The following is a 24,375-nucleotide window of genomic DNA, read 5'->3' as shown; positions in this document are numbered from 1 at the left end:
GCTGCATTGAAGAAATGGATACAAATACTACTGCCATGGCCTCTGCATATCTAGCGTGTACGACACACCCATTCCCCATCCAAACTCAGGATGAAGCCTCCCCTTCTGCTCTGCCTCCTGCCACGGCCCTTGCGGCCACTCCTGCGCAATGGCGCTCGCAGTCGGTATACTTTTTACTCACCGACCGTTTCGCCCGCACGGACGGTTGCTGAGTGCGACACCAGCCTCGGGGTGAGTCTTCAAAAGACATTATCTCTCATTTAGGAAACGCTGATGAGAGTAGTAATACTGCGGCGGGACATGGTAAAGGGTTATCAACCAGGTCGGTACCCTCCGGTCGTTCCTACTAGGCCGATACTGACGAGAACAGCCGATTATATCCAGGGAATGGGTTTCACGGCCATCTGGATTACCCCAGTGACAGCTCAACTGGAGGAGAACATTCCATACGGACAAGCATACCATGGAGCAGGGCATGTGGGTTTCCCTTCGTATCTCGACGTGGATGAGGCTCACTGGGTCAGATACACTCTCAACCCCAACTACGGCATGGAAGACGATCTCAAGGCACTTGCCGATGCACTCCACGACTGAGAGATGTACCTGATGGTTGACGTGGTTGCCAACCACATGGTGGGTGACCATTCGTCTCTAAATTCTTTCCAACTCGCAACTCACCGGCATACACCTAGGGCTACAACGGTGCCACCGACTCCGTCAATTACGGCGTCTTCAACCGCTTTAATTCCCAGGAGTACTTTCACTCCCCCTGTTTCATCGAAGACTACGAGGATCATGCCCAAAGTCGAGAATTGCTGGCTCGGAGACAAATCGGTCCGCCTTTACGATCTCAACACCAGCAAAACTGATGTCCAAAACTTCTGGTACGAGTGGATCAGGTCGCTTGTGTCGAGCTACTCCAGTGATTCCTCTCTTCTCGTTCTGGACTCCCCTAGCTTACACGCACCAGTTGACGGTATTCGCATCGACACCGTCAAGCACCTCCAGAAAGACCATCTGCGAGATTTTCAATGGAGACCGGAGTATACCTGTCCGTACCAAGAACATCTTGATTGCGTACTAAACTACCCCATGTACGGAGTCGTATGTATTAAATTAGGCCCGAATAAAAGCTACTGCCCCCTCCTCAATGCCTTAAAATCCGCGTCGGGCAGCTTAAGTGGCCTCTCCAACATGATTGAAACGGTCAAATACACCTGCGCAGACTCAACCCGGTTGGGCAGCTTCATTGAGGACCATGATAACCTACGACTCTCTTCGTAAGTTACCCCGTTCCACCTTCAACATTCGGAACGTTCGCCTCATTGGATCAGGTACGCGGATGACATCTCCCTCGCCAAGAACGTTGCCGCCTTCCTCATCCTCTCCGACGGAATCCCTATCATCTACGCTGGGCAGGAACAGCACTACGCAGGCGGCGACGACCCTTCCAATCGCGAAGCGACCTGGTTATCTGGGTACTCGATGACAAGCCAGCTGTACGAACTTATGGCCGCGTCTAATGCCATCCGTACACACGCTATTAGCTAGGACCAGGGATATCCTATATGGTATTCTCCTTCCCCCCTCCCGCCCCAACCCCAGAACACCCACCACACTCCCAAACTCCAACAAATAATCCGTTTGCTAATCTTATTATGCCAGATCTACGCCATCTACCAAGATTCCTCTGCACTCGCAATGCGCAAAGGCTTCAATGGGACCCAGGTTATAACCGTCGTCACAAACGCCGGCGCCGGCGCTGGGCCTTCCACCCTTCCCGTCACTGGGACAGGCTACGCCGCCCGCCTCGCTGCTGGCCTCGCTCTGACGGAGATCAACTCGTGTACTACTGTTACAGTAGACTCAGACGAATTTGTCCCTGTCCCAATGACGGAAGGCGGGTTGCCGCGAGTTCTGTATCCGAGCGCGGGGCTGGAGGGTAGTGGAATTTGCGAGTGAGTGGTTTTTAGTACCCCAGGGAAGTGGGTGTCATTTTTGGATTTGAGTATAATCATAACTGGGCTCTCGCCTCTGTGTGTTATCGGTTTTGGTTAGGTGCTGGGCTAGGGGTATAATTACGTGCTTTTGTGATGAATTTCAACATGCAGTTGTGGCCGTCACGGGTGTTAGAAAGTGCTACATCATAGATATATATGACAACTTTCACTGTTCTTTCACCGTCGATTCCCCCAGGTACTCTGTATTTATTGCAGTCCCCAGCTGCGAGGTATTGCTTCTGACTTGTCACCCATCACACCAACAGCCACACATCTGGAGAGGATCTCATCAGACAACGGCCATGTTTGTCTTCGGAATAACATCAAATCAGATTTATGGAATTAAATTACCTAGCGCGAACGTCTCGCAAGAACTCTGCCGGTCTTAGTCCAATAAGATTACTCGCTCCCTTTCGACTGTGAAAGGCGCGGCGCTTATTTAGCGCCAGCGCCTTCAATTGTCAATGAGAGGCTGCCTGACGATGTCTCATCGCCCTGCGCCTCTGTCTGGAGTTCGCTGAAGGACGTGTGTGCCCAAGAAGAGGGGGTCCATCGCCTTACATATGCTTATTACGGCTAACTACTGCGACGACCTGGAAGAGTTTGCTACGGCTTCTAGAGTTGGGCTGTGCAGTGTCACTCGCAAGGTCGGTTCTGTCACCACCCACTCTTGCCCTCAACGAAGTCTGACTTGTCTTGAGACTAACACTTGGAAGCGGAAACAAAGGGACTCATAGATAGCACCATACCATGACCTATGAGCTCCTGGTCGAAGTATGCGGGCCCGGCCTGAGCCCCCAGAGTCGATCCCACTGGGGATTCGCAATCCGCGAACCTGGCGCTTCGTTCGGCGACCTTCTCCATGTGCAAGTAATTGATCTCAAGAGTCTCTGGTATCAGTTTGATGCGCGCGAAGGGATAGATCTCGCCACCATGCAGGCGGAAGGCATGGCCAAGATAAATGACTTGACTGCCGATCAACGGCGCCGAGTCGTCAGTATCATCAGAGCCGAAGCCGCGCCTCGAGACGGGAAGAGGAGGTGTCAGGAGTGGGTTGTTGATGCTCTTGTTTCTCTGGAGGTTGAGGAGCTTGTTCCAGACGGGACGGCGGAATTTTGGAGTGGGTTGGTAGGAAAGGGAGCGGGCGAGGTGAGAAGGGCTACAGGGACAAACTGGACACCACTGAGGTGATTGAGGGGGATCCAATAGATAGAAAGATAAAGCAGTGGCGGTACCTGGTCTCCGTAGATAGCTGGATAAATGCCACGAAACACGGTGGAATCACATGTCGCACGCCCGAGTCAATTCCCGCGAAATTGGAGCGCTGGAGGGGAAACCGAGTCTGGGGTGAAGCAGACGTCCTCTCCGACCTTTGAGGGAAATCGGGTTCGCAGTGAATTCCGTCGTCCAAGGAAAATAATGGTTGAGGAGGGAGCGCCGTGAACGAAGCACGAGAAGCTGATCTCTGGGCCGAGGAGCTGGGGAACGGAGCATGCCGGAACAGGAAGGTGCGTAACTGGCCTGGCCCAGCAGAGCAACGACTTCTCAGCGGAGACTTGGTTCCTGGCGTCTTTCCACTCCTTGACAACGGCCGCCACATCTCTTCTCGGAAAGTGGACAGATTCGCCCAGCCAAAAGCGAACCCACTCAGAACAGATGACGAATTCCTGTGTCAATTCTGGACCGTCGATCATCCGTACGCAGGCGAACGCAGACTGCCCATCCATCAAGGGGCGCCAGGAAACCGGGATTCTTCCTGAAACCGCATTGCGATGAGCTAACTGGCTGTTATCAATCTTCATCCCGACCCTGTGGAGAGGCCGGCGCCACTCACAGGCGAAGGAGCTCCCTCCCACCCCGTGCAATGCAAATAGAACGTCCGACTATTGGAAAGCCTATCTTCAATTGGGAAAGGGAAGTGGGTATTGACGTTGAGGGAAGCCCCGGAGAATATTCGCCTCTCAACCGGCTTGGGCTCGTGGTGGAAAGGTTGTGGGACATTCTTCTGCGAGGAAGCCAATTCCTGAAATGATGAAGGAGCGAGGTTGATGCTGCACGGACACCAGTATCGGGCACTTTTAGAAACTGGACTCTCAAGTTCAAGATCGAAGTCGCAGAGTGAGTGATCCGAGGATATGTGAGTCTCCGGCTCCCAAGCAAGTCCCTTGCGAGTGCTCACAATGTTCCACTCCGGGTTCATCGCACGGCGGTTCACCGACTGGAAACAACCCCAAGAACCGCAAACCCAAGAACCGGGAACTCGTTGCGGGAAAGTGGCACGACAGCATTGTTGGCTGACAGGAGAATGACAAATTGTGGCATGCACCAGCCAGAGCGCCTGAATCAAACTGAGTCAGGATCGCGATGTGGCCGAGTGCAGCAGTTCGCAGCAGTTCGCCCGATGTGACGACTGCGCCAGCTGAGATCTGCAGAGGGCCAGCCAATAAAGGGAAATTGGTCTGAAATTCCACGCCAACCCAGACGAACCTCCTCAGACAAGGTTTGCTTAGGGCCTTGGCCAACCCACAGAAATTTCGGGGTTTGGAATTGACAGCCATTCTTCGGCATCGATCGCAGCCCTTGCCAGCCTGCATCCCTGCACTCTGCACGATCTGGGATCTCGGATCTCGCAGGGAAAAAGAAAAAAGGCTCTCTGATTCTTCATCAAGACCATACAAAGAGCGAGCCCCAAAATCAGGGAAGCAGGATATGAGATGGAATGTCTGGATGCGAAAATCCCGCACGCCCCTGTCAGTGTCAGTGACAGCCCTGGTGTCAGCCAGTGTCAGCCTGTCAGGGAAGTGTCAGACCAAAAACGTCATTATTCCCCAGTGGCTTGGGTTCTTGGAATTGAGGCAGGTGTGGTGGAATGGTCCTGTCACCATTCTTTCTTTCTCCGGAGCCTCTGGAGCCCACGGAGCTCCTCTCCGAGGATGCAGCACTTGTGATTCTGCGACACGGTGGGGATTCTTTGAGGCTAAGGGCGCGAGGTGCCAATCCGTGACCCTTGAACAAGACATCCCGATACGACGCTCGATTAAGAGTGGAAGCTCGCCACTCCGTAAGGTCCGCTTTTCTCCGCCTGCGTGGCTGAGAGTTGGAATTGGCCCGTCCGAGTGCGTCCGAAGCCGTGGATTGGGTACCAGAGGCAAGAGTGGTTCGTCGTCCCCAGTGACAGCCTCGATGGGCCAAGGTGGCTCGATGGAGACACAAATGTCAGAAAAATTCGGCTGCCCACCCTTGCGAATCACTGCGTGCGGATCATGGAGCCATTTGAGAACTGGGCGTGCGCGGGAGAGATTATTCAGGATTCTCATCCTCGTCTTGCTCTTGCTCAAACGAGAAATTCGTCGAATTCTCCAAAAACAAAGTTTGATCCTTCTGCCAGCCATCATCCGCTGCCGCTCAAGAGTCAGAAACTCAAGCGATTCCATTTCCAATTTTGGCTCTCGCGAAGACTGGGAGATACGAAGGGCAGGGCTCGTTCATGGAAGGGCAGCGGAGCGCTCTGAGTCTTTGTTGATGCCAAAAGGTGCTTGCTTCTCTCTTCGCGGACAGAACCCGCTCCTTTCTTAGGACACCCTGGAATTACTTTCCGTTTGGAATATGCAGGCTGACAGAGCCTGGTCCATCCGAAGTGCCAGAGTGGGCTCCGGCTCTCGATCGTCCCACCGAGTGGAGCGTGTCATCACCCCCGAGGGACGGTCGATCGAGTCACGACCGAAGCCAGCGAACCACGCTCGAAATTGTGAACGTCAAATCTGGCTAGGGGAAAAAAAAAGAAAAAGAAAAAGAAAGAAAAAAAACTCAACACGATCCAGGATGGTCCACTCTGGGGAATCCTCGTGGTCTTCCCAAAGCCGCTCTCGGACAAGCCTCGACACTGCTGCCATGGAGCTGGAATCGTGACTCGTCGCTCCAATTGCCTGGCAGGCTGTCATGCTCGTGGCTTGCATCCTTCGAGGAGTTCGTCGTTCGTGATCAGATAGATCCTCAAATTCGGGGTCAATCGAGTCGACCCTGGGTTCAGGAACGCATCATCCATCGCCGGCCCGCGACGCCGAAACCAGCACCTTCCGAATTTGATCCCAAGCTCTCGATTCCAAACTTCAGTTGTGCATCTATCCTGCCTTGACATGCTGTTTTGCTGTTTCTCAAAGCCACCGCCTCCTCGCTGGCGACCTGAGATGTCATATGCATGGGGCAATGGATCTTGCATGTTATGGATGAACTCACCAATAATGGACCGCGCCTCATCTGCGTTCGCCGAGGCGGAGGCACATCTCGGATCGCGCTCGTTACCTTTTTTGACAATGAAGGAGGTGGCTTTCAGAGGTTGGGCTTTGAAAAGCCTTTTAGTTACCCCACATCGGACTCCATCTGGATCATTCAGACACTCTTCTCCACCTCCCTTTGTGAATCTTTCGATGATCATCCACTGTATTTCTCCGAACCTTGACCCCGATGATGATGAGGTGAGGAGACCTTTTGAGGGCAGGGAGCAACGTGGATCGTCCGGGCTCGTCTCGCCACACTCGAGGAAGTGAATTCCCGGCGCGGGCAGACGGCGCGCAGCGAGCAGCAGCCTTCCTCCTGGAGGTGTGAGGAGCAACTTCAAAGTCCATCTTGAAGTGGAGAGGGCGATCAGACTTTACATGTCCTGGAAATTGAAATCGCAGCAGACAGATTCATTTCATAAAAGTTTTGGCCCCAGAGCAGAGGAATCAACAAACCCAATTCTGTCGCACTCTGGGGTTCAAAATTCTTGCCTCCTTAATTTTCTCAATGGATCTCAAATGACTCGCACCCAGGCAACGATCGAGATCTCATGAAGCGGTTCCCATACCTTGCAGCGGAAGCGACGCGGGTCCACGATGTTGCCATCATTCCTCGCTCTTGAGAGCCCATTCTTCCTGGCGGGCACTGCGGCTTTATTGAACCAAACAAATATGCTGCGGGGCGGAGGGGCCTCCTTGACTCCCTGCATGTCCATCTTCCTGCCAGGATCTGCTATCTTGGATTTATGACATGTTCGGACACAACCAGCCCTGGAGAGACGTGGACCTCAAAGCATGATGATCAACCTCTTCCTCCCTGCCTCTGGTTTGTGTGACTGTCCTCTGCTGGCTGGACCCTTTAGCTTCTCTTACAATTCTTGCACTACTGTGATCTGATTCGTTTGGAAAACTGAACCCGAAATTCAAATCATGGTAACCCCGTCAGCGAGTCGACACCTCTCCGGTCGACTCGAGACAAGCGCTCTTGACTCGTAGCTGTTGCTGCGGTTCCAACATAACACAGCTCAAATGCTGCCTTTGTGCAACATTACCAGATTTATTGACGCCTTGATGTCCAACATAACTGTGTGAGAGCAAGCGTCCATCTTCAAGATCTTCACAATGAACAAGAGACGCCTCCTTAGAGCAGCGCCTGCATTCCCCCACCGGGATCCAAGATGGGACTCTGTCTGAGTGGCGAAAGTTTTGAGTAAACAGTCCGCATGGGGCATGACGCGGGATCACCCTTAAAGACGTCGCACGTCCGAGACAGGGGTGAAAGTCTTGAATCAGAACTGACTGAGCGGGAAGGGCTCGCGTAAAGAGAGGACTGCGGCGAGTGGTTCGATCAAAGAGCAACGCCGGACTCGACTAGGCCGGAAGCCAAAAGACACGTTTATCAAATAGATTAGCTGGGTTCTGGAAGTTTACTGGAGAAGACGGCTGGGGAAAGATGGCGGAAGTTTCAGCTATGTTTTGTCGTCGACTGGGGGCGAACGGAGACTGCAGCCGGACGAAAGAAAAAAAGGAAAGAGGAAACGGTCACAAGGGTCTCGTGAATCAATGTTCAGATCGGACTCCCAGCTGTCGACGCACGGAACCTAAAAGGGATGGGGGGGAAAAGAAACGAAAGATGCAAGACGAGCATGAGAATAATCAATGTGGCAGCCATGGCTTCTCGGGCAGCACCTTGCTGGGCAACCCCCTCGGGATTGAACACGGCATTGAGGACGCTGCGAGGAGTCATTCGAGCCATGCTTCAGAGGAGAGGGATTCTCCTTCTGGTCGGCGACAGTGACAGATGACTCCTGAGAGGCGGGATTGGAGCCATACACACCGGGACACGGGCGAGAGCAAGTTCATTCCTTCGATGAACAGTTCATCTCGCAACTGCAGCTGCCGCAGCTTCTCCGGCGCTCTTTCTCTGCAGAGACGCCTGAGATCGCCCTGGTCCGACTTGGAGTTCGCCGGGCCTTGGCGCCATCTGTCAAGCGCAACCTTAAGGTCCCAGATGTACCAGACGAAAGGAACCGATTAATTAAACTCGCTGAATGCTTGTCCAGTCTTACTCTTTCGGGAATGATCTCGCACTTTTTTTTTTTTGGCTTGTGATTTTTTTTTTCTCGTTTTATTTTTCCCACCTTTTTTTCCGGCGTCGAAAAAGAAAGAGGCCCCTCTTGAACCGCCTGTTTCCCTCATCCAATTCTTTTGAGCATTTGGGAATGGAGCTTGTGGCGACGAGTCTCCACCATGCAAGTCCTCCCAGCCCGATCGTCGTTCTCGTCCCAGATCTCCTCCCCTGTTCGTGGGCTCGTCCCATGGGTGCCGCTGAGGATGATGGAGCTGCTGACGGGATCCGGATGATGGTCCTGGGGGGAGGATCTAGTTCCTAGCGTTCCAAACAACCACTTGCTAATTTCAGATCCCAGGGTCTTTCTTTGAGTATTTTCCTCATTTGAATTTTGTCTCCTTTCATTATTTTGCATGTCATGAAAGACTCCATCACCGAGTGTCTCCCCAAGGTGGGCTTCGAGGGGCTTGACTCTGATTTGGAGGGAGACTTGAGCCAGAGAATGGGAGCAGGAGAGAGGCAATAATCATGTCGACAAATCTCCGGGGAGGAATTCGGCGCAGCCAGCGTTGTAGTGACCGAAATGTCAAGGGAACCGGAAATGTAAATAATGAGAAGGAGCGCGCTCCTTTCCTTGCATAACCTTGGTTGTGGTCCAGCTGTGCTCCATCGTCATCAATTGTGCCAGGCAGTGCCAAATTGGAGCCCAGGTACTTTAACATTCCTTCTTCTCTCTCTCTCTCTCTCTCTGTCTCTCTCCCTCTTTTGCTCTCTCTCTTCCTCCTGTCCACGCTCCCCTTCCGTATCATATTCTTTCCGTCTGATACTCCCCTCCCTTCAGTGTGTTCTTAAATCTCCCTCCCCCACAACCCAACTTTGAACCTCTCATCCGCCTCTCATACACCACTCAACACCGCACACTGTATCACTCACCTCCTGCACATAACCATTCGAACTATCTGTTTAATACCCCAGAAGGGTGGGACGTTAGCGCTCAAAAACCGTGTCCAGACCGCGGTACGGCTGCTGCTGTACAATCCCTCCCCTACCTTGCAACTCTTAACACTGCCTCGGCCTGGCTCCGCAACCCTGGCCGGTCAATTCGTGGCTGTGGTGTCCATCGTCTATGTCACAGTCGCGTGGCCGGAGTGGGAGTTCTAAGAAAATGGCCATCTCATATGCAAGCGGGCTACCGGCTGACAACCAAGCGCTGCCGTCTTTCCGCGAGGTGAGAGACTGACCTTCTTCCCACCCCCACCCCTCTCTTAGCGCTGACGGTCAGCCCGAAGTGTGAACGAGAGGGTCGAAAAAGGAGAAAGAAGTAAATATGCTGATACCGCATCTACAGTTGCTCCCGCCTCATCTACATGAGGAGATCGAGTCCACTTCGTATTACACTTCTCGCCAACCGCGCGAACGACCAGCATCCGCACACGGTGTGACATCCAGCTTTCGGCCCCCATACACTTCCTCATCCAAGACGCTGTTCGATGGGGCGCATCACCGGGATTACTCAGGGGTAACAGGGAGGGCCATCGACTCCCACCCAAGAATGCCTGTGCATGTCCCAAGCGCCACCGATGCGACGCCCCGGTACACCTCACGCCCGAGTCCCATGCTCCCACCAATCCGTGATCTGCAGTCGTATCATGACCGCGGGATGGGCGCCTATCCGGAAAACAGAGGCCCTTCTCTACCGGATCTCGCCGCCGGACCCGTCGGATCTCATGGATTCCCTTCACCTTCCAATATACCGGGCCCTATGAGTGACAGACGAAGCACCGATGCATACAGGAGCCCGCCTCTGCACACTCAAACGGGATACCCTTACCCACCGATGGCGTACCAGAGCGATCCGGAACATGCCTCACCACAAGCGTTGTCGCATGCGCCGCACTCCAACTTTGGTATTCTAGGCGACCCTATCGATCCCAAGAACAAGCGAAGGCGAGGGAACTTACCAAAGCCCGTCACCGACACACTCAGGGCCTGGTTCCATGAGCATTTGGACCATCCATACCCCAGCGAGGAGGACAAGCAGATGTTTATGAGCCGGACCGGCCTGACGATCAGCCAGGTAGCTCAACCACTCCCCCCACCTCAAAGACGTGTCGCTAACGTCTGCTCAGATTAGCAATTGGTTCATCAACGCGAGAAGACGCCAACTCCCTGCCCTACGGAATCAAATGCGAAACGGGAATGAAATGGATTCACAACGACAGTCCCCTCTTAGTGATATGGAACAGACACCCTCCGAGTCATCCCCTCGTCAAAGGCGCTGATCCCTTATCGCCATAGGCATGAACCCCAGCGCTTGATATAAGAATTCGGATTTCACGGCCAGACCAGCTTCCTAGAACTGCACCACATGGTACATACATATGCCTACGTTACGATTTACGGGGCCAAACCGGATAGATGTCTCTTTTCCCTTAGCTTTCCTTTTTTTTTTTTTTTCCTTTATCGATTTTTCCTTTTGTCGACGCTCAGGATTCCATATCACTTCTCTCTTGAGTGATACACTCTTGATACCCAGTTTGATTTCAGATTGGATTTTCGCTCTTTGCATGGTTCAACAGGTTTCAGCGCATTACAGCACATTACTGGGAGAGGAGAGTCTTCTAAGATTTCGAATAACCGCCGATGCATCTGAGGTGTTTGGGAATTTCTCTATCTCTATTAACTACTACGATAACCGCCGTTAGCAGTATTTGTCGATGTACAGTACAAGTATGGATTATGTGACCATGTCCGCGACTCCTCGAGTCCTACTTTGTTTCTCAAATGAACATCATCAGATCTAGAACCGGAAAAGGCGCATCCAAGGGACAGGGACCAGTGCGAGAGTTCAGCCGGCATGCAGAGACGGCACCGTGCCCATAACCTTGGGTCGCACTGACCGTCCACCGGATCCCAATAGACTTGCGGTGAAGCTTGGCCGGGACCTGAGAGTTTTGAGGGGCAGAATGAAGTAAGGCACAGAGTTGGGACCTGGAAGCCTGTCCTCATCCACCGGGGAAGCGTGGAGGTAGGACAAATCCCTGGTCCATCCCAGCTACGACAAGGATTGACGAGCGAGCGAGCGAGCGGTTCATGACGGCATGGCCAGAGACCGACTTTTGGGTGATCCGACCCCCCAGTGGATGACCCTGAGCCTTCACGTGTCGCCCGTGAGGGAAAACAAACCTTTCAATCCTTCCCAAAGTTCAAACACGAGGTTTGGGTTCGACGATCACCAACGAAGTCAATGACAAGGACATCGGATCGACATGCGGAGGCGATCATTCTCGGCCTCGAGATACTCGCACCCAGCGCAGACTCACGAGCTGAAGAGTGCAAGGCGCGCAGATGCTGTACTGTTCCCAGTCTACCTTCATAGAGAAGCTCAGATTCAAGCTCAGAGCTAGAGTCGCCGTTTCAAAGGCCTCCCGTGAATCTGATTCCTGTCGCCTGCGCGCAGGCTCTGACCTCTTTTTTGAGGCATCCTCGCAACTCAGACTGATCTGGCTAGGGCTGTGTCACCTCGACACCCCGATTGGAGTGCAGGCTGCATACTCTGTGTCCATCAGGATCAATAAAATTACTTCAGTGCGACCTGAGAAGAAATTTAAAGCCAACCTTGGAAGCAAGAGCGGTTCTGCTCGCTCCCGTGGAGACAAAGGTGCAGAATGCAAGGGTGGGAGGTGGCATGGAAGCCTCCCCTTCTTCTGCTGACAATGCTGGGACTTTTCACTAACATAACTTGGGCTGGATCGGAATGCGGGTGCCGGGTGCCACTGCATGCCGATCAGGAATTTGAGATCCTCAATGTCACCCTTCACGCAAGGAGAGCTCGTCCGCCGTCCTCCTGGCGGGAGAAGGTTCAGCTGGATCCCATTGGAGGGGCTGTCCCGGGTCTCTGGGCCGACTAGAAGGAGCCCTGGAGGCATCGTTCAATAGTAGCCACGCTTCGTATTTAATAAATATACAAGTAGTATATTTGTGCATAAACATCAGGATAGCTAAAACACCGTACATTTTCTCTCCACTGCCATGAAATGAATGCTTCGATACATAGACACAAAACTCAAGTCTAACGTCAGTCAATGCAACATCCGACCCCTGGCATGCCAGACGTCCCTCAACCCTGGAAACGCAAGCAACGCTGCATCTGCACCCGCACCTTTGCTGACATTGACCAACCCACCTGAAAGGTGCATCCGCGGCTGAGTCCTGTTGCGCCGTTGAGGCGATCACTGGTCTTGTACGTGGTTCTTCTGCGACCGCAGCCTACGAAGAGGTGCTCAACTTGTTATGCTGGACAGGCTACGGAATCAGTCGCCATCTTGTCAAACTCAAACTCGGGTAAACGGTCCTCCACCGGTGATACATGATACTCTCGGCAATACGGCAATAGTAGAATCAGAAGAGTGAACAGTATATTCCTCATATAAACTGTCTTTGGCGCGCATGCCACCTATTAATACAACTTATTTTCCACATTTTCTGCTGACTTTCCATGAACAGACTAAGTATAATCCCAAATCTAGCATTCTCTCATCATTTATACAAGCTATGATATCGAAGAAGAGGATTCAAGACCTGGAGCCAAGCGGATAATAACAGCTGTTACGGAGCCAACTCCAGCCCTTGCACCTTCCCTCCTCCAAGCAGATGGCCACGAAGATACCTACTCTCACTGTAATGGCGGGCTGTGGATGGATGGGAATTTACCCGGTAGACGCGGCGGCCGATTGAACGTCATCTATACCTTCCATTGCACCGGAACTTTCGGGCCTCGATCAACGGAATTGAGTTCCGATACCGCGCGGAGTCGAAGTGAGACTTGAAAGCCTGTGTGCCAGCCCCCCAGCCAGGTCCCGATGCCATCCGTAATGACCGTCGACATATCTGCAGCAAGCCAGTTCACTCGATGTATCCTCTGTGGATGTCCGGTAGTGATAACCTTCCCAAGATGGCTTGATCCGGTGCGAGTTTGTAAGTCTCGAATGACGGCGGCGTGCTTTGAGAATGAGGCTATAGGCTTACCCTCTGATTAGTACACAAAACAGGTCAAGAGGTCCGTCTTACTGGGGTATACACGCGGCATCATGGTTCGAAACCTGGAGCAAAGTCAGACCCAACGATTCGGTGGCGGGGCCCGGACACGGAGTGGGAGGTACGACACTGTAGGAAACACCCGGAGCGTGACTGCTACCTTATTCATGAGCGGTGTTGGCAATTCATGAGCAAGGAAATCGAACAGGATGATATCAGCATAGAGCGACTTCATGGTATACTCATGCAGCTGCCCCCGCCCAAAGGTTTGCACGTCTCTCCTGTTTTCGTCAGTTCCATCACTAGCTAGAAGGTGATTACGATGCATCTCCCTGGACCCCGGAATGCTATTAGTACGCGACTACCACCAGTGCTTCTCCCATCTCACGAAAATAGTGATGTCAAAGGCACGCCGGTTCCCCAGCCCACCACAGGAAGTCGAGTCCCTCTTGCGGAACCACGATAATTCTTCTGAGCCTTTTCGGTATCTGCCGTTGGAGCTGCGTGAGCATATCGCGATCCTTCTTGAAACAAGCGACTTCTTCAGTCTGCGATATGCCTCATCCGCTATGGCCGAAATATTCCACGACAATGGATTCTGGAAATCACGGTTCAACGCAGGCTGGCCGCAAACATTTCTAAACACAGTTAAGGCACCAAGCGAGATAAAGGATTGGCGTCGTCTGTACCACGTATCATCAAGATACAAATCTCAATCTGATACCACAATGACGATCTGGGAAATAACCCAATGGATTAGGGGAAAAGTCCAAACAGAAAGAGGTTTTCAGCAGGAACCACTGACATTTTACGGTCGAGCCTTGCAAATACTATCACGGCGACACGGCGATAAACCGACGGCGGATCGAGAGGGTTCGCGTAAACTCGTCATTCGCGCGCATCGGAATCTCCTGTGTCTCTGGGTCTAAGAAATGTCAACGGTCTTACCATGGCCCAATTGAAGCGGCAACGGAGATAGTAGCCATGGAATTCATCCAGGTGAACGGCTACGCCACGACTATCGGCACCATGATCCCCGGAGCAAGAAGACTTCGTCTCAAGGATATACCTGCAGTGCTCAGGCTGTATCACAAGAAAAGGCGGGGAAACATACCGGCTGTGTGCCCGTATGATGCCCCCCGGCATTCACGTCGTCTCGAATACGAGGAAGCTCAGGGGGTTTCGAATCTGGTATAATGAGGAAAGCATCTATGCTATTCAGGTTGTGAGGCAGGACTACGACGCTTGCTCTGGAAGACAGCCTGATATCAAAGGGATCAAGACTTGTGGGTTTGAGATGCTGCTGGATCGGGTGGATGAGGTTGTTGCGACGTTTGAGGTAGGTTTGCAGAGTCTCACGCGCCTTCCTAGTCTTTGCCAGCCTATCTCTACTATCATAATGCATACTGATGAGTCGATTGTTACCCAGGGTAGGAAACTCGTCGGCCTAGGTATTAGGGGTGTTGGAAAGCGGTTACCGAGTTATGGGCATGGTCCTTGGCCTCCGACCGAATGGGTTAGATAATCAGATCCTAATATGGGATGGGAGAGATCACTGCTCGGTGCCCTGGCGCAAAACTGACTGATGCACGATGCGCATATTTAGGATTGCCTCTCTCCATTGGCGGCGGCGGTGGTGGTAAGATGGGTTGCTTCCAAGGATGTCAGGCAGTAGGTCGATTGATACTTGTTCTGGAGCAGTACCTTCTGAAGCTAGATGTAGACTGCCTCTGGCGGACCTGACTAGTATGTTTTCACGGAATCAGCCCTGTACGCCCATTTCCAAAGGCCTCCCTGGTTTTGAGGGCCATAGCACGGCTTTCACGTAGAGTCTGCCTCGAACGAGGTGTCTGTACCCCCCTTCCCCCTCCCCCTCTCCCTCCCCGCCACGATCCTCTCCCATGTTCATATTCAAGAAGATGGAACGGGAAAAAAGTGAAAAAAGAAAAAGAGGCAGAAAACGCTCCTCGAAGAAAAGTATCACCCATCAAGCAAGGCTCAGCCTCTCAAACCTTAACGACTACCGTCGCTCCACCCGAGCACCCGTCCACCTCGTCGCTACAGTTGAACAATTGCAGAGAATATATCTTGCGAAACGCAATTTGAATGAGATCACCACCATTAACATGCATATCGATGTGAAGCCAAGACCGGCGGCTGATGGAAAACGTAAGGCGACATGGCTTGGCACAAGCCGTCGAGTCGAGTCGTTGTGGCGTTGTGGCCCACGCTCCCGTTCCGTCCGATATCTGGTGGGGACGATGGCCGATAATGCTGAACCTGAACCGGATCCCGGGCTTGAGAACTCCAGGGTTGTGCTATCAGAGTGAGGAATAGCCTGCTGCCGCTCTGCTTCGGGGACCTGAGAGTAAGCGTGGTCAAAAGTAGTCGTCCAAACCGGAAAGTCTTTTCTTGCAGATTCACGCCCATTCCTGGCTTCGTGTCGGTGAGCAGGCAAGCCGTTCTGCGTTCGATCTTAACTTTGCTTCCTGGTCTGTAGGTATTGTGTTGGACTTGGCCATGGCCCTTCATAAGCCCATCTAGATAAGATGCATGTGTATTTAGTACGTAAGTAGTACAACCTCTCCGGACGAAGTCAAGAATAACAAATTATGGTCGTCATTCCAAGCAAAAAAAAGCGGGAGCACAACCTGTATTGAACTTGGTCAGATACTGGATCTGAAATAACATATATTCTGTAACACATGAGTCGCGCCTAGCTTGGTATCTGTATCTACCCCGGAAATGGTAGACACCACCTAGAGACTCGTATCTAATCTAGAGAGGAGAGTCCATCTATCGCGCCTGCAGGATCAAACTCCTGCAAAGCCTGTTCCCGGAATCCAAATCAAAGCCACCCTCCACCCTCCACCCTTCAGCACCCTCGCCTGCCTACCTATACCACCCCCCGCGGTATGCGGTTGCCAAATCCTAGGATAAGTTAACCAAGCGCTACAAGGCAGCGACCTTCCTCAGATTCTCCTTCCCAGCCTGCCTCATCCGCTTCCCGAATATGTAAATCTGGATTTGATTTCTCGATCAGCACATGCTTTACATGACACACACGCTCTTCCCTTCAGGGGTGGACGCCTTACAAGCGGTAGAAACGGCCCCCCAAGTCCCAAAGAGAGGAAGGCAAGAAGGCCAACGCCCCAATCGACTCCCAGTGTATCGAACAGCTTCGAGCCGAAGAGCGGGAATGCTACATGGATCGTTAATATTCCTATCACTATTTGTCCCCGGATTTTACGTTTCATGTGAGCACACATACCACCGGCGAACATGAAGCGCAGGAAACCCACTCATTGAAGAGTCAGTCAGTCTCTGGATTAGCTCTTTCCTGACTCGGAAAGTCACAGGTGGATGGATTTCTCTTACCGGCTGCAATGGCCGACGCGGCGTACTCGAAGCAGTCGACTATATAGAGCTGGATTGCAAGCTAGAACAGGTCAGTAGCAGTAAGTTACTGGGTGGTTTGATCTCGTGATGCGCAGGGAATCGCTCACGAGTGTATTCACTGAGCCCAGTGAGAAAGTCACCAGGCCGAGTAGGGGCTGGGATTTGGAACACTGTTAGCGCAGGATACTGAACAACGAATTCTGGAAGTATGGCTGAGCTGGGCTGCGCCGAGACTTGAGACGTACTACGACAAAATGTACTCGTAGTGCAGTGAACCCGTAGATAAAGAGACCTGCAGTTAGGATTAACGCCCCGGGAAACGCAACAACCAATCTACAGCTCAACTGTTAGCATCTACCTAAAAGCACTGGCTGGCGCGGGTGTACCTCGACTCAGGATTATATCCCTTCTCAGATCGCATCTGGCGCTGGTAAACAACGTCTAGCAGCTTCATGGTCGCGATTAGCCCGATCATACACCCGATTCCCTGGGCGAGGAGATCAACGCCAACGAAGCCCGCGCTATGGCCGTAGCCGAGGGAGAAAATTTCTGAGAACTTTGATCGAGGAGTTAGCACTGTATCGAATTTCCCGAGCTAATGATATTAACCGTTGTAACAAGGAGGTATAGCTCCCCAAAGACGAACGCATAATATATTGATAGGAGGCATAGGACCGGGTCAAGAACGAGGTATAGGACTGCATCAGTGTGAGATTTCTTCCACAGTAACAACATGCCCACTGTCAGCTTACCAGGACGAATGGCGTTCGATAGCACTCGGCTGGCTTTAGGAGCCTTGGGCGTCTCGAGATCCAGATCGAGATCGAGGGCTGTGTAGAAGTTTCTGCCTGGGTCGGACTCACGGGCCTTGCGAACCTTACGCTGCAGGATGACAGGTAGGTAGGATTCCCTCATCCATATAAAACCTGCAACTCCTGCAACTGCTGCAGCGATGGCCTGGAAATGAGAGTTAGCACGATACAACCCCATTGCTGGGGAATGGATCAGCTCAGCTCAGCGCACCGGAATCCAACAAGTCCAGCGCCAGGAAGCTCGTTCGGACATCCAGCCGCCGCAGAGAGGGCCAAGCACAGGTCCGATAAGGCTAGTCAAATTAGTAAATGCCCACGAAAGGCGAACAAGTCTTGGAGGAACCAACATTCCGGTCGTAATGAGGCCTGACGCCTTGACCCGCCCCTTGAGGTCCCAGATGTCGGCGAGGATACCGCCAAAGATACTCATGCTCGCAGAGCCGCCGAGCCCAGCCAGAAGACGGCAAACGGACAATTGAGGCACCTGTAATTAAGTTAATACTTCTTAACAAGCCAGGGCGTTGTCGTTCGGGCAGACCGTCTGGGCAAAACCACTGCCAATGGAGAACGCAATAAACACGAAGTTCCCAATGTGTACGACAATAGTCCGTCCGTAGAGCTCGCTTATCGGTGCAAGGAAGAGAGGACCAATCGAGAATGAGAACAGGAATATTGAAACCTGGAGAGCGCCGATGGTGGCATCAGAGATGTCGAGGTCGGCCATTACAAGGAGGAGTGCTGGGGCGAAGACGGTACCTAGCGAGAGATATCAGAAGTTGCTGTGTCTTGGGGGTTTTCTGGATATCTCACTGGCAAATGGGGGAATAAAGCAGAAGAATGCAGTGAAGGCAGTCGTTGTCCACTTGCGCTTTAAAGTCCATTTCTGTTGGGTGTCAGATGCGCATGCAGATCATCATGGAGTTCTTAGTCTTACCTGAGGATTTTCTCCTGCTTCAGAGTCTAAGGTGATAAAATCTGCTAGAGAGTCAGCAGGATTTCGATCAGTGAAGGGAGTTGGAATAACTGGCCTGGATCCAGGCCCCGCAGCTCCTCTCCGTCATAAAAGCCTTTCGCAATGGCGGTGCCGTGGGCAGTAGTGTGCTTCCGGTATTCAGCGAGAACATGATCCCTCTTTGACTGATAGACAGGCTGACAAGAAGGGTCAGCCGGGCCGGCAGTACTTTCTGTAATGGTGGGATCCGCAGGCATCCTGTTATAGAGCGTACACTGAGAAGAGAGGACAAAAGAGGACGACAGAAATATGAACCTGGAAGTCAGGCTCCTGGCCATTTAATACCCAGGTCCCTGAGAAAGACTACTCATCGGTGCGCCCCTGAAGCTCATCCGATGTGCGGCGCATGCTTCCGTCCGTTGAGGCGAACAAGAATAAGGAGCCTCTTGACGCGGTAGCCAATCTCAAATTGTCTCTGTATATTCTCTCTCAAAGGTGATTGGATGGGACATGCAGCATACGAGAGGTCGGACTTAAGAGCCTGGGATCGACACCGATCTCGTCGGCCGACCTCCCGATCTCCAATGTCCATCGATGCTGCTCATCGTGATGGGAGAGGGTGTGATGACAGTCTTTGATATCAAGCAGGTCCCCCGGGCCGTCACCAATGTCAAAAGAGCCGTCAAGATCCACTACCCAGTCCGACCTCCACGGATCCCTCCGAAATTCAAAGCTCTGACTCACTCCACGCGGGAGGAGGGGACTTGTTGGGCAGGAGGCGGTCGGGTGGCCTCAGCAAAAAGCACCACACCACCAAGAAGATTTCCTCATGATAATGAATAGACCTCCTGACAGAACTTGTCTGTGGCTGCAAAAAGCAGAAAGCAAAAACATACGACAGTTGGGATCCACATGTGGTCACCCACCATACTCCTACCCGGCGTGTGGTTTAAGTACGGCTGAGCGGACGGGAAGCCCTGTTTTCCACACCCTGTGGTCGTATGTACTAAGTCTAATGAAGTGTTCTGTCTATTAGGTTGGGAAGGGGGTAATGGCGTACTGGGTGGTGAGGGGTTTCGTGACATGGGGTCGGACTATCATAGCTTTGACCTGACTAGCCCTACCAGCCGTGCTTTGCCCGAACCTCTCACCTCTCGGACGAGCCTGGAACATTCAGCAGAGGCATCAATAGTCTCACAGCCTATGATTTGTCCTTCCCAAGGTCGGGGTCTGCGTTCGCCTCGCGGTTGATGCACTGATGGTTCTTCCACAAAGGCATGTATCCCGGCTTGGTAGCTGGCGGCTCGGACCTCGGGAGTAAGAATACATGACCAGACATACCCTCTCCCTAGCAACTATCTGTCGGACTGCATTGAATGTAGACAATTTTCCTAGAAGGTCCTGCGGGTTGGCAATTGTTTGCAGAAGCCTGCAAGATCTCAAAAGAATCTGCAGGAGGCAGCTGTTCCAAAGAGCAACAGCAGCCTAGAAGCTACTGTAGGGCTCTACACCTTTCTTTATTCTTACGTTTTTAATATGGGTTTTGTTTCAAAGCTTGATTCTTCTTTTTTTATTATTATCTCGATTATCTTCATGTCTACTTTAGGCTTTTGGAATAGATTGTTTCTTGCTTTTTCTGCGCAATATTGGCTGGAACCAATGCTATCTTGATCTATCTATTCACAGTATTCTTCATGATGGTTTGCTATTAGACTCCACCCCAAAACAGGTAATAGAGAACCTTCCCGAGGTCCCGGGCCAGCGATAATAACAAAGGACTACAATATATTTTGCCGGCTATGTACTCCAAAATAAGCAAGCCCCAAGCATATCCATGGATTCCAAGGATTGAATGTACCATCTAAACAGCTTGTCAATGCACAGAGAGTCTCACATGATCCAGCATCAGACAACAGAGAAAATCGCTCAAAGTGTGCTTCAAAAAATCTCGGAGCAAAAAATAATAGGAGGCAGGCAGTCGGATTTAATATCTCCGATACAAGACATATACTGTCTTCGTCTTACCAGGTTTCCTGCTCCTCGTCAGCTCTTTCTGCCTCCGTGAGATGTTGGGCGCGTTTTGAGACTTACTGCGATGTACTGCCCCGCCTCCTTCTTATTCTCCCAGAAGAGCTCGGCTTCTTCTCTGTTCAGATTCCCCTTAGCCATCGCTACATCAACCAACGCCGCTTCAACGCCCTCGCCCATGCCCTTGCCGCTCCCACACACGAATACGCGGCCGTCGAGAGAATTGATAACGAACCAGACCAGATCTGCCTGGTTGCGGACTTCTTCCTGGACGTACTTGCTCTCGCCGCGGCGGCTTTGGACGACCTTGCGCACTTTATCCTCTTCCACGCCCCACTCGCCGCGATAGAGCTCGTCGAGCAGCGAATCACGCACTCCCTGCAACACCCAGACCTTATTCGCGCAGTTTGCGGACAGCAGCCGACGCTGCACGAACCCGCGGAAAGGAGCGATGCCAACGCCAGCGCCGATAAGGAGCATGGGGCCGTCTGAGGCGAATCTCTTAGCGAGCGGGTTGGCCATTAGCCCCCGGAACATGGGGATATGTATGCCCAGATTTCCGGGTTCCGTGCCTTGACCTTGGGCTTCGATGACGCGTTTCGCGAGCTGCTCCATGTATCCCGATCCTACGCCGGTGCGGTGTCCACCCCTCCAGTCGACGGATTCAGCAACTGTTACCGCGATTTCGATGAGGCGACGGTACTGCGTGCCTTTTCGTTTGTGGGAGATAAGTGGGTCTTGCGAGAGGGAGTAGAACCGGGGCATGAGTTGATTGAGAGTGGATAGGAGGTGATCGAGAGGAGGTTGGGATGAGGGAAAGGCGTGGAGTAACTGGGAAACGGTGATGTGGGAAGTGGTGCGGAGATCACAGAAGGCGCCTTGACCTTGAGCAGATGAGAGGAACATCAGGATCTTCTTCTCGCTGGGCTCGCTGGCGTATTCAGCGAGCAACCGGAACAAACCCTTTGTCGGGGCATAGCTTTGAATGTCGGAACACCAGCGCAGGAGCTCCCTTCGAGTGGTGATCAACTCCCTCGCTTCATCCTTACCCCAGATAGTTGGCCACCTGCCATTCGATGTGTGGACGGTTATCTTCTTGTCGCGGATGGACTTGGGAATTCCCAGGCCGTTGAAGATATCCTCGATTTCCTCGTCCTTGTTCATGGGGCATACACCAATCGCACCACCTACGACGAAGTCGACGCTTCCACTCTCGGTAGGGTAATCGGTAACGTCAATGTCGAAGTGGTACGTCCGCTTCTCGGCACCAGGCCGCGTAAGTTCCCGTGCATGATGGATAGGGGCTCGGTATACGTCGTATGGAGGGTGAGGTTTTACAAAAGGAGGCGGATGGTCTGCAGGGCCGAGTTGCATGGCGAGAGCGGAGGCAGGGATTGCAGAGAAGGAAACTGTCTTGGTTGGAAGGGGAACGAGGTTGGTGAGTTCGCTGTCGAGCGTTAGGAGGTCGACATTCAGCTTCAAGCTTTGGTACGCCTTGTTATCCGGTGGCGTGACGGGGTTGATCAGCGATACTGGCCCGGGAACTCGGTTCAACGGCTGAAGGCGACAGCATCCACCACCACAACACATGGGCTGAAGCTTCTGTGTCCCTCCTGCTCCTACACTCTCCAGCACCCGCTTCATATCATCAGGACCTTGGGAAATGAGGACTGTAGAGGCCCGCCGCCGATGTCTAGGGAGTTCTTCAGGTTGTTTCGCATCTTCCAAATCTGAGTGTTCTGTAGGCGGAGTCGAGGCTGTTTGTGACTCGGAATCTGTGACCTCCGTGTCTTGAGACGAGATCGAGGGACTGCCGAAACTCGTGGTGACCGACAACGAGCGGACTCGAGGCTCCTCCGGAACAGGGTTATCTGGGTGAGAGGTCGATGACATGGGGACGTTTCCGGGTTCTCCACGGTGGGTAGATGTCGGTCGAGACTCCGTCAGTCGCGGCGACAGCGCGGTCTGGGGCGCAACAGCGTACACTGGGGCATGCATGAGCAATTTGATACTTCCAACTTTCAAGTACGAGTCGAAGCCTGGGTTACTTACCCATTACGAACCGAAGTCGGCGAACAATCAAATCGGACGAATGCGCGCCAAGCGCTCGTCAACAGTGAGATAGGTGGTTTAGGAGAAGGGGATTTGTGAACAGAAGGTTAGCCTGGTGGGGGTTTTGGAGAAGAAAAGAAGAGAATATAAGTCGGTTGAGAAAGGGGGATGGTGCAGGGACGAGCTAGATAACAGATACGTCCACGTTGCAACGAGCCGTCTGAAGGTAGGACAGATGCTGAAAAGGAGGAATGGCGGATCCAAGAGAGTGAAACGGTGAATGTTGGGTCTCGGGAGTAATAATGGTGGATCGGGAGTGGGATGAGGCGAAAACCTTCCAAGTCTTGTCGGCTGGGGCAAGCCGGGACCGGGAGACTGGTTCCGCGACACGGGCAACGAGGCGTCACATTTGCGGGCGTTTTCGCCCTGACACCCGACTTGCAAATAGGGTTTGTTTGCTTTTGGTTTCGAAACTCCCTGGCAATTTGAAGAACTCGGCGAATCTGGGCAATGTTGAGCAGAGGGGCGAGAATCAGATAAGAAAAATAAATGGGTGCTCCGGCCAGCCAGAAGTGGCGAGGGTCATTACAACCGCAATACCGTGTGTATTTTTTAATCCGAACACGGAACAGATGGACGCAACTTGATGGATGACTCGTTCCAGACAAGAAAATCGACGCTTGACAGGACCTGGAATTCACAAAGGATTTAAAGATGAATATTACTTTCTCTCCCTCGGGTGCATCGATTGGTCTTTGAGATCTTCAGCTCCCAACAACTCCGTGGAGAAGACGGCGGCTTTCTCCGAGCTTTTGTTCGTCCAATTACCTAATCCCAACGGATTTCGGGCACGATTGCGGGGGCACCCCTTTACAGCATTTTCAATTAGAAATTGGCGCATATTCTGCCAGGTCAAACGAGCACATTCAGAGGAAGGACACGAATACCCGTTTCGTCTTGGCTGTCTGATGCGCTGTGGAATGTGGAAGGTGCCCACGAAATAGCGTGGCGTTCCTAATCTAATCTGATTCGGACCCAGCGCCTCGGCGAACGCATTTTCACCCGAGGGACTCCTTTTTGTTATTCGTTTGTTGAACGGTAGAAGTGTGGAAGGATGGCAGACGCGAATTCACATCCTCCTTGTAATACCTTTTTTTTTCCGGTCACCGCCAATCCATTTCTCTCTTGCTTGGAGGTTGAGCCATTGATAAAGAGATCATGTTACACGTGACTGGGATGGAGTGATTACATTCCAGATCAGATAACTTTCTTCAGTACTTTATGTATATAATACGCACCTCTGTATTTTTCGGTGACATCCTTGTTTCCTGGTTGATTGTTTCCATAGTTTCCCTATACACAAGCTCTGTCCCCCAGCCATTAGGTATTTAATCAAAGAAGCACAAGAAGCACACTCATGCATATTGCACTTCCCCCTTGCAAGGTTGTGATTAGAGTCCTGGTTGAGGAGGACGAGTGATGTGAGGCGTCCGACATCGGACCCGAGCCGTGGGCTTCATCCATGTCAATCAGATACCAAGCAAAGGCAAACCAAAAGCACAGTTAGTCATGGTATCTATTGCTCCGTGTCATCTGGACGATGCAGATTGCCATCAACTAATAGAGGCCAACGAAAATATTGCGCGAGAGCGTCAGACAATTACGTGAGTGTGAGGTCCTTTTGGTCGTCGTTTCTCCATGCGGAGAGAGACCGTGTCTCCCGAGGTCTCCAAGTTCTCAACCGGAC

At 52.3% G+C, this 24,375-nt stretch overlaps 10 protein-coding genes across 10 annotated transcripts; 6 read left to right on the top strand and 4 right to left on the bottom strand.

Annotated features, from left to right (window-relative positions):
- Positions 1 to 14: 14 nt before the first annotated feature.
- BJX67DRAFT_390536 (glycoside hydrolase superfamily) lies at positions 15 to 2,384 on the top strand (the record flags this gene model as incomplete). The annotated part of the gene is made up of 9 exons (XM_071034651.1): positions 15 to 57; positions 97 to 204; positions 371 to 477; positions 598 to 633; positions 693 to 771; positions 806 to 922; positions 971 to 1,280; positions 1,335 to 1,531; positions 1,685 to 2,384. 9 exons carry the CDS (start codon positions 15 to 17, stop codon positions 1,960 to 1,962), a joined length of 1,275 nt encoding a protein of 424 aa, XP_070889812.1. The 3' UTR covers positions 1,963 to 2,384.
- BJX67DRAFT_249891 (uncharacterized protein) lies at positions 2,385 to 3,246 on the top strand. Its single transcript, XM_071026230.1, has one exon. It carries the CDS (start codon positions 2,751 to 2,753, stop codon positions 3,189 to 3,191), a length of 441 nt encoding a protein of 146 aa, XP_070889811.1. The 5' UTR covers positions 2,385 to 2,750; the 3' UTR covers positions 3,192 to 3,246.
- BJX67DRAFT_249862 (uncharacterized protein) lies at positions 3,020 to 4,454 on the bottom strand. Its single transcript, XM_071026228.1, has 2 exons — positions 3,835 to 4,454; positions 3,020 to 3,781 (listed from the first exon to the last, which is right to left on the bottom strand). The coding sequence occupies exons 1-2, from the start codon at positions 4,198 to 4,200 to the stop codon at positions 3,302 to 3,304; spliced, it is 846 nt and encodes a 281-aa protein (XP_070889810.1). The 5' UTR covers positions 4,201 to 4,454; the 3' UTR covers positions 3,020 to 3,301.
- BJX67DRAFT_249871 (uncharacterized protein) lies at positions 4,184 to 5,756 on the top strand. The gene has a single exon (XM_071026229.1). It carries the CDS (start codon positions 4,710 to 4,712, stop codon positions 5,574 to 5,576), a length of 867 nt encoding a protein of 288 aa, XP_070889809.1. The 5' UTR covers positions 4,184 to 4,709; the 3' UTR covers positions 5,577 to 5,756.
- A 1-nt stretch (position 5,757) lies between these two features.
- BJX67DRAFT_249826 (uncharacterized protein) lies at positions 5,758 to 6,614 on the bottom strand. The gene has a single exon (XM_071026227.1). It carries the CDS (start codon positions 6,433 to 6,435, stop codon positions 5,938 to 5,940), a length of 498 nt encoding a protein of 165 aa, XP_070889808.1. The 5' UTR covers positions 6,436 to 6,614; the 3' UTR covers positions 5,758 to 5,937.
- Positions 6,615 to 9,005: 2,391 nt separating this feature from the next.
- On the top strand, positions 9,006 to 10,790 carry BJX67DRAFT_344777 (homeobox domain-containing protein). Its single transcript, XM_071028298.1, has 3 exons — positions 9,006 to 9,576; positions 9,697 to 10,425; positions 10,478 to 10,790. The coding sequence occupies exons 1-3, from the start codon at positions 9,475 to 9,477 to the stop codon at positions 10,628 to 10,630; spliced, it is 984 nt and encodes a 327-aa protein (XP_070889807.1). The 5' UTR covers positions 9,006 to 9,474; the 3' UTR covers positions 10,631 to 10,790.
- A 3,142-nt stretch (positions 10,791 to 13,932) lies between these two features.
- Positions 13,933 to 15,238, top strand: BJX67DRAFT_344772 (uncharacterized protein; the record flags this gene model as incomplete). Its single annotated transcript, XM_071028297.1, has 3 exons — positions 13,933 to 14,023; positions 14,075 to 14,121; positions 14,191 to 15,238. A coding segment is annotated over exon 3 (392 nt), but the record flags the coding sequence as incomplete, so codon positions are not given.
- An 809-nt stretch (positions 15,239 to 16,047) lies between these two features.
- On the bottom strand, positions 16,048 to 19,483 carry BJX67DRAFT_344726 (MFS transporter). Its single transcript, XM_071028296.1, has 15 exons — positions 18,625 to 19,483; positions 18,531 to 18,571; positions 18,407 to 18,479; positions 18,135 to 18,352; positions 17,944 to 18,080; positions 17,808 to 17,889; positions 17,537 to 17,741; positions 17,394 to 17,482; positions 17,171 to 17,340; positions 17,030 to 17,117; positions 16,892 to 16,939; positions 16,764 to 16,824; positions 16,657 to 16,686; positions 16,481 to 16,587; positions 16,048 to 16,406 (listed from the first exon to the last, which is right to left on the bottom strand). The coding sequence occupies exons 1-15, from the start codon at positions 18,884 to 18,886 to the stop codon at positions 16,338 to 16,340; spliced, it is 1,680 nt and encodes a 559-aa protein (XP_070889805.1). The 5' UTR covers positions 18,887 to 19,483; the 3' UTR covers positions 16,048 to 16,337.
- On the top strand, positions 19,484 to 20,157 carry BJX67DRAFT_344723 (uncharacterized protein). The gene has a single exon (XM_071028295.1). The coding sequence runs from the start codon at positions 19,632 to 19,634 to the stop codon at positions 19,797 to 19,799; it is 168 nt and encodes a 55-aa protein (XP_070889804.1). The 5' UTR covers positions 19,484 to 19,631; the 3' UTR covers positions 19,800 to 20,157.
- On the bottom strand, positions 20,158 to 23,330 carry BJX67DRAFT_344722 (FAD binding domain protein). Its single transcript, XM_071028294.1, has 3 exons — positions 22,629 to 23,330; positions 20,640 to 22,561; positions 20,158 to 20,581 (listed from the first exon to the last, which is right to left on the bottom strand). Exons 1-3 carry the CDS (start codon positions 22,630 to 22,632, stop codon positions 20,570 to 20,572), a joined length of 1,938 nt encoding a protein of 645 aa, XP_070889803.1. The 5' UTR covers positions 22,633 to 23,330; the 3' UTR covers positions 20,158 to 20,569.
- Between the last annotated feature and the right edge of the window lie 1,045 nt (positions 23,331 to 24,375).

Source organism: Aspergillus lucknowensis (genome assembly GCF_044049455.1).
Source record: "Aspergillus lucknowensis strain CBS 449.75 chromosome Unknown BJX67scaffold_5, whole genome shotgun sequence".
In the NCBI taxonomy this organism is placed as follows: domain Eukaryota; kingdom Fungi; phylum Ascomycota; class Eurotiomycetes; order Eurotiales; family Aspergillaceae; genus Aspergillus; species Aspergillus lucknowensis.
This window is presented reverse-complemented; position numbering and strand designations above follow the sequence as displayed.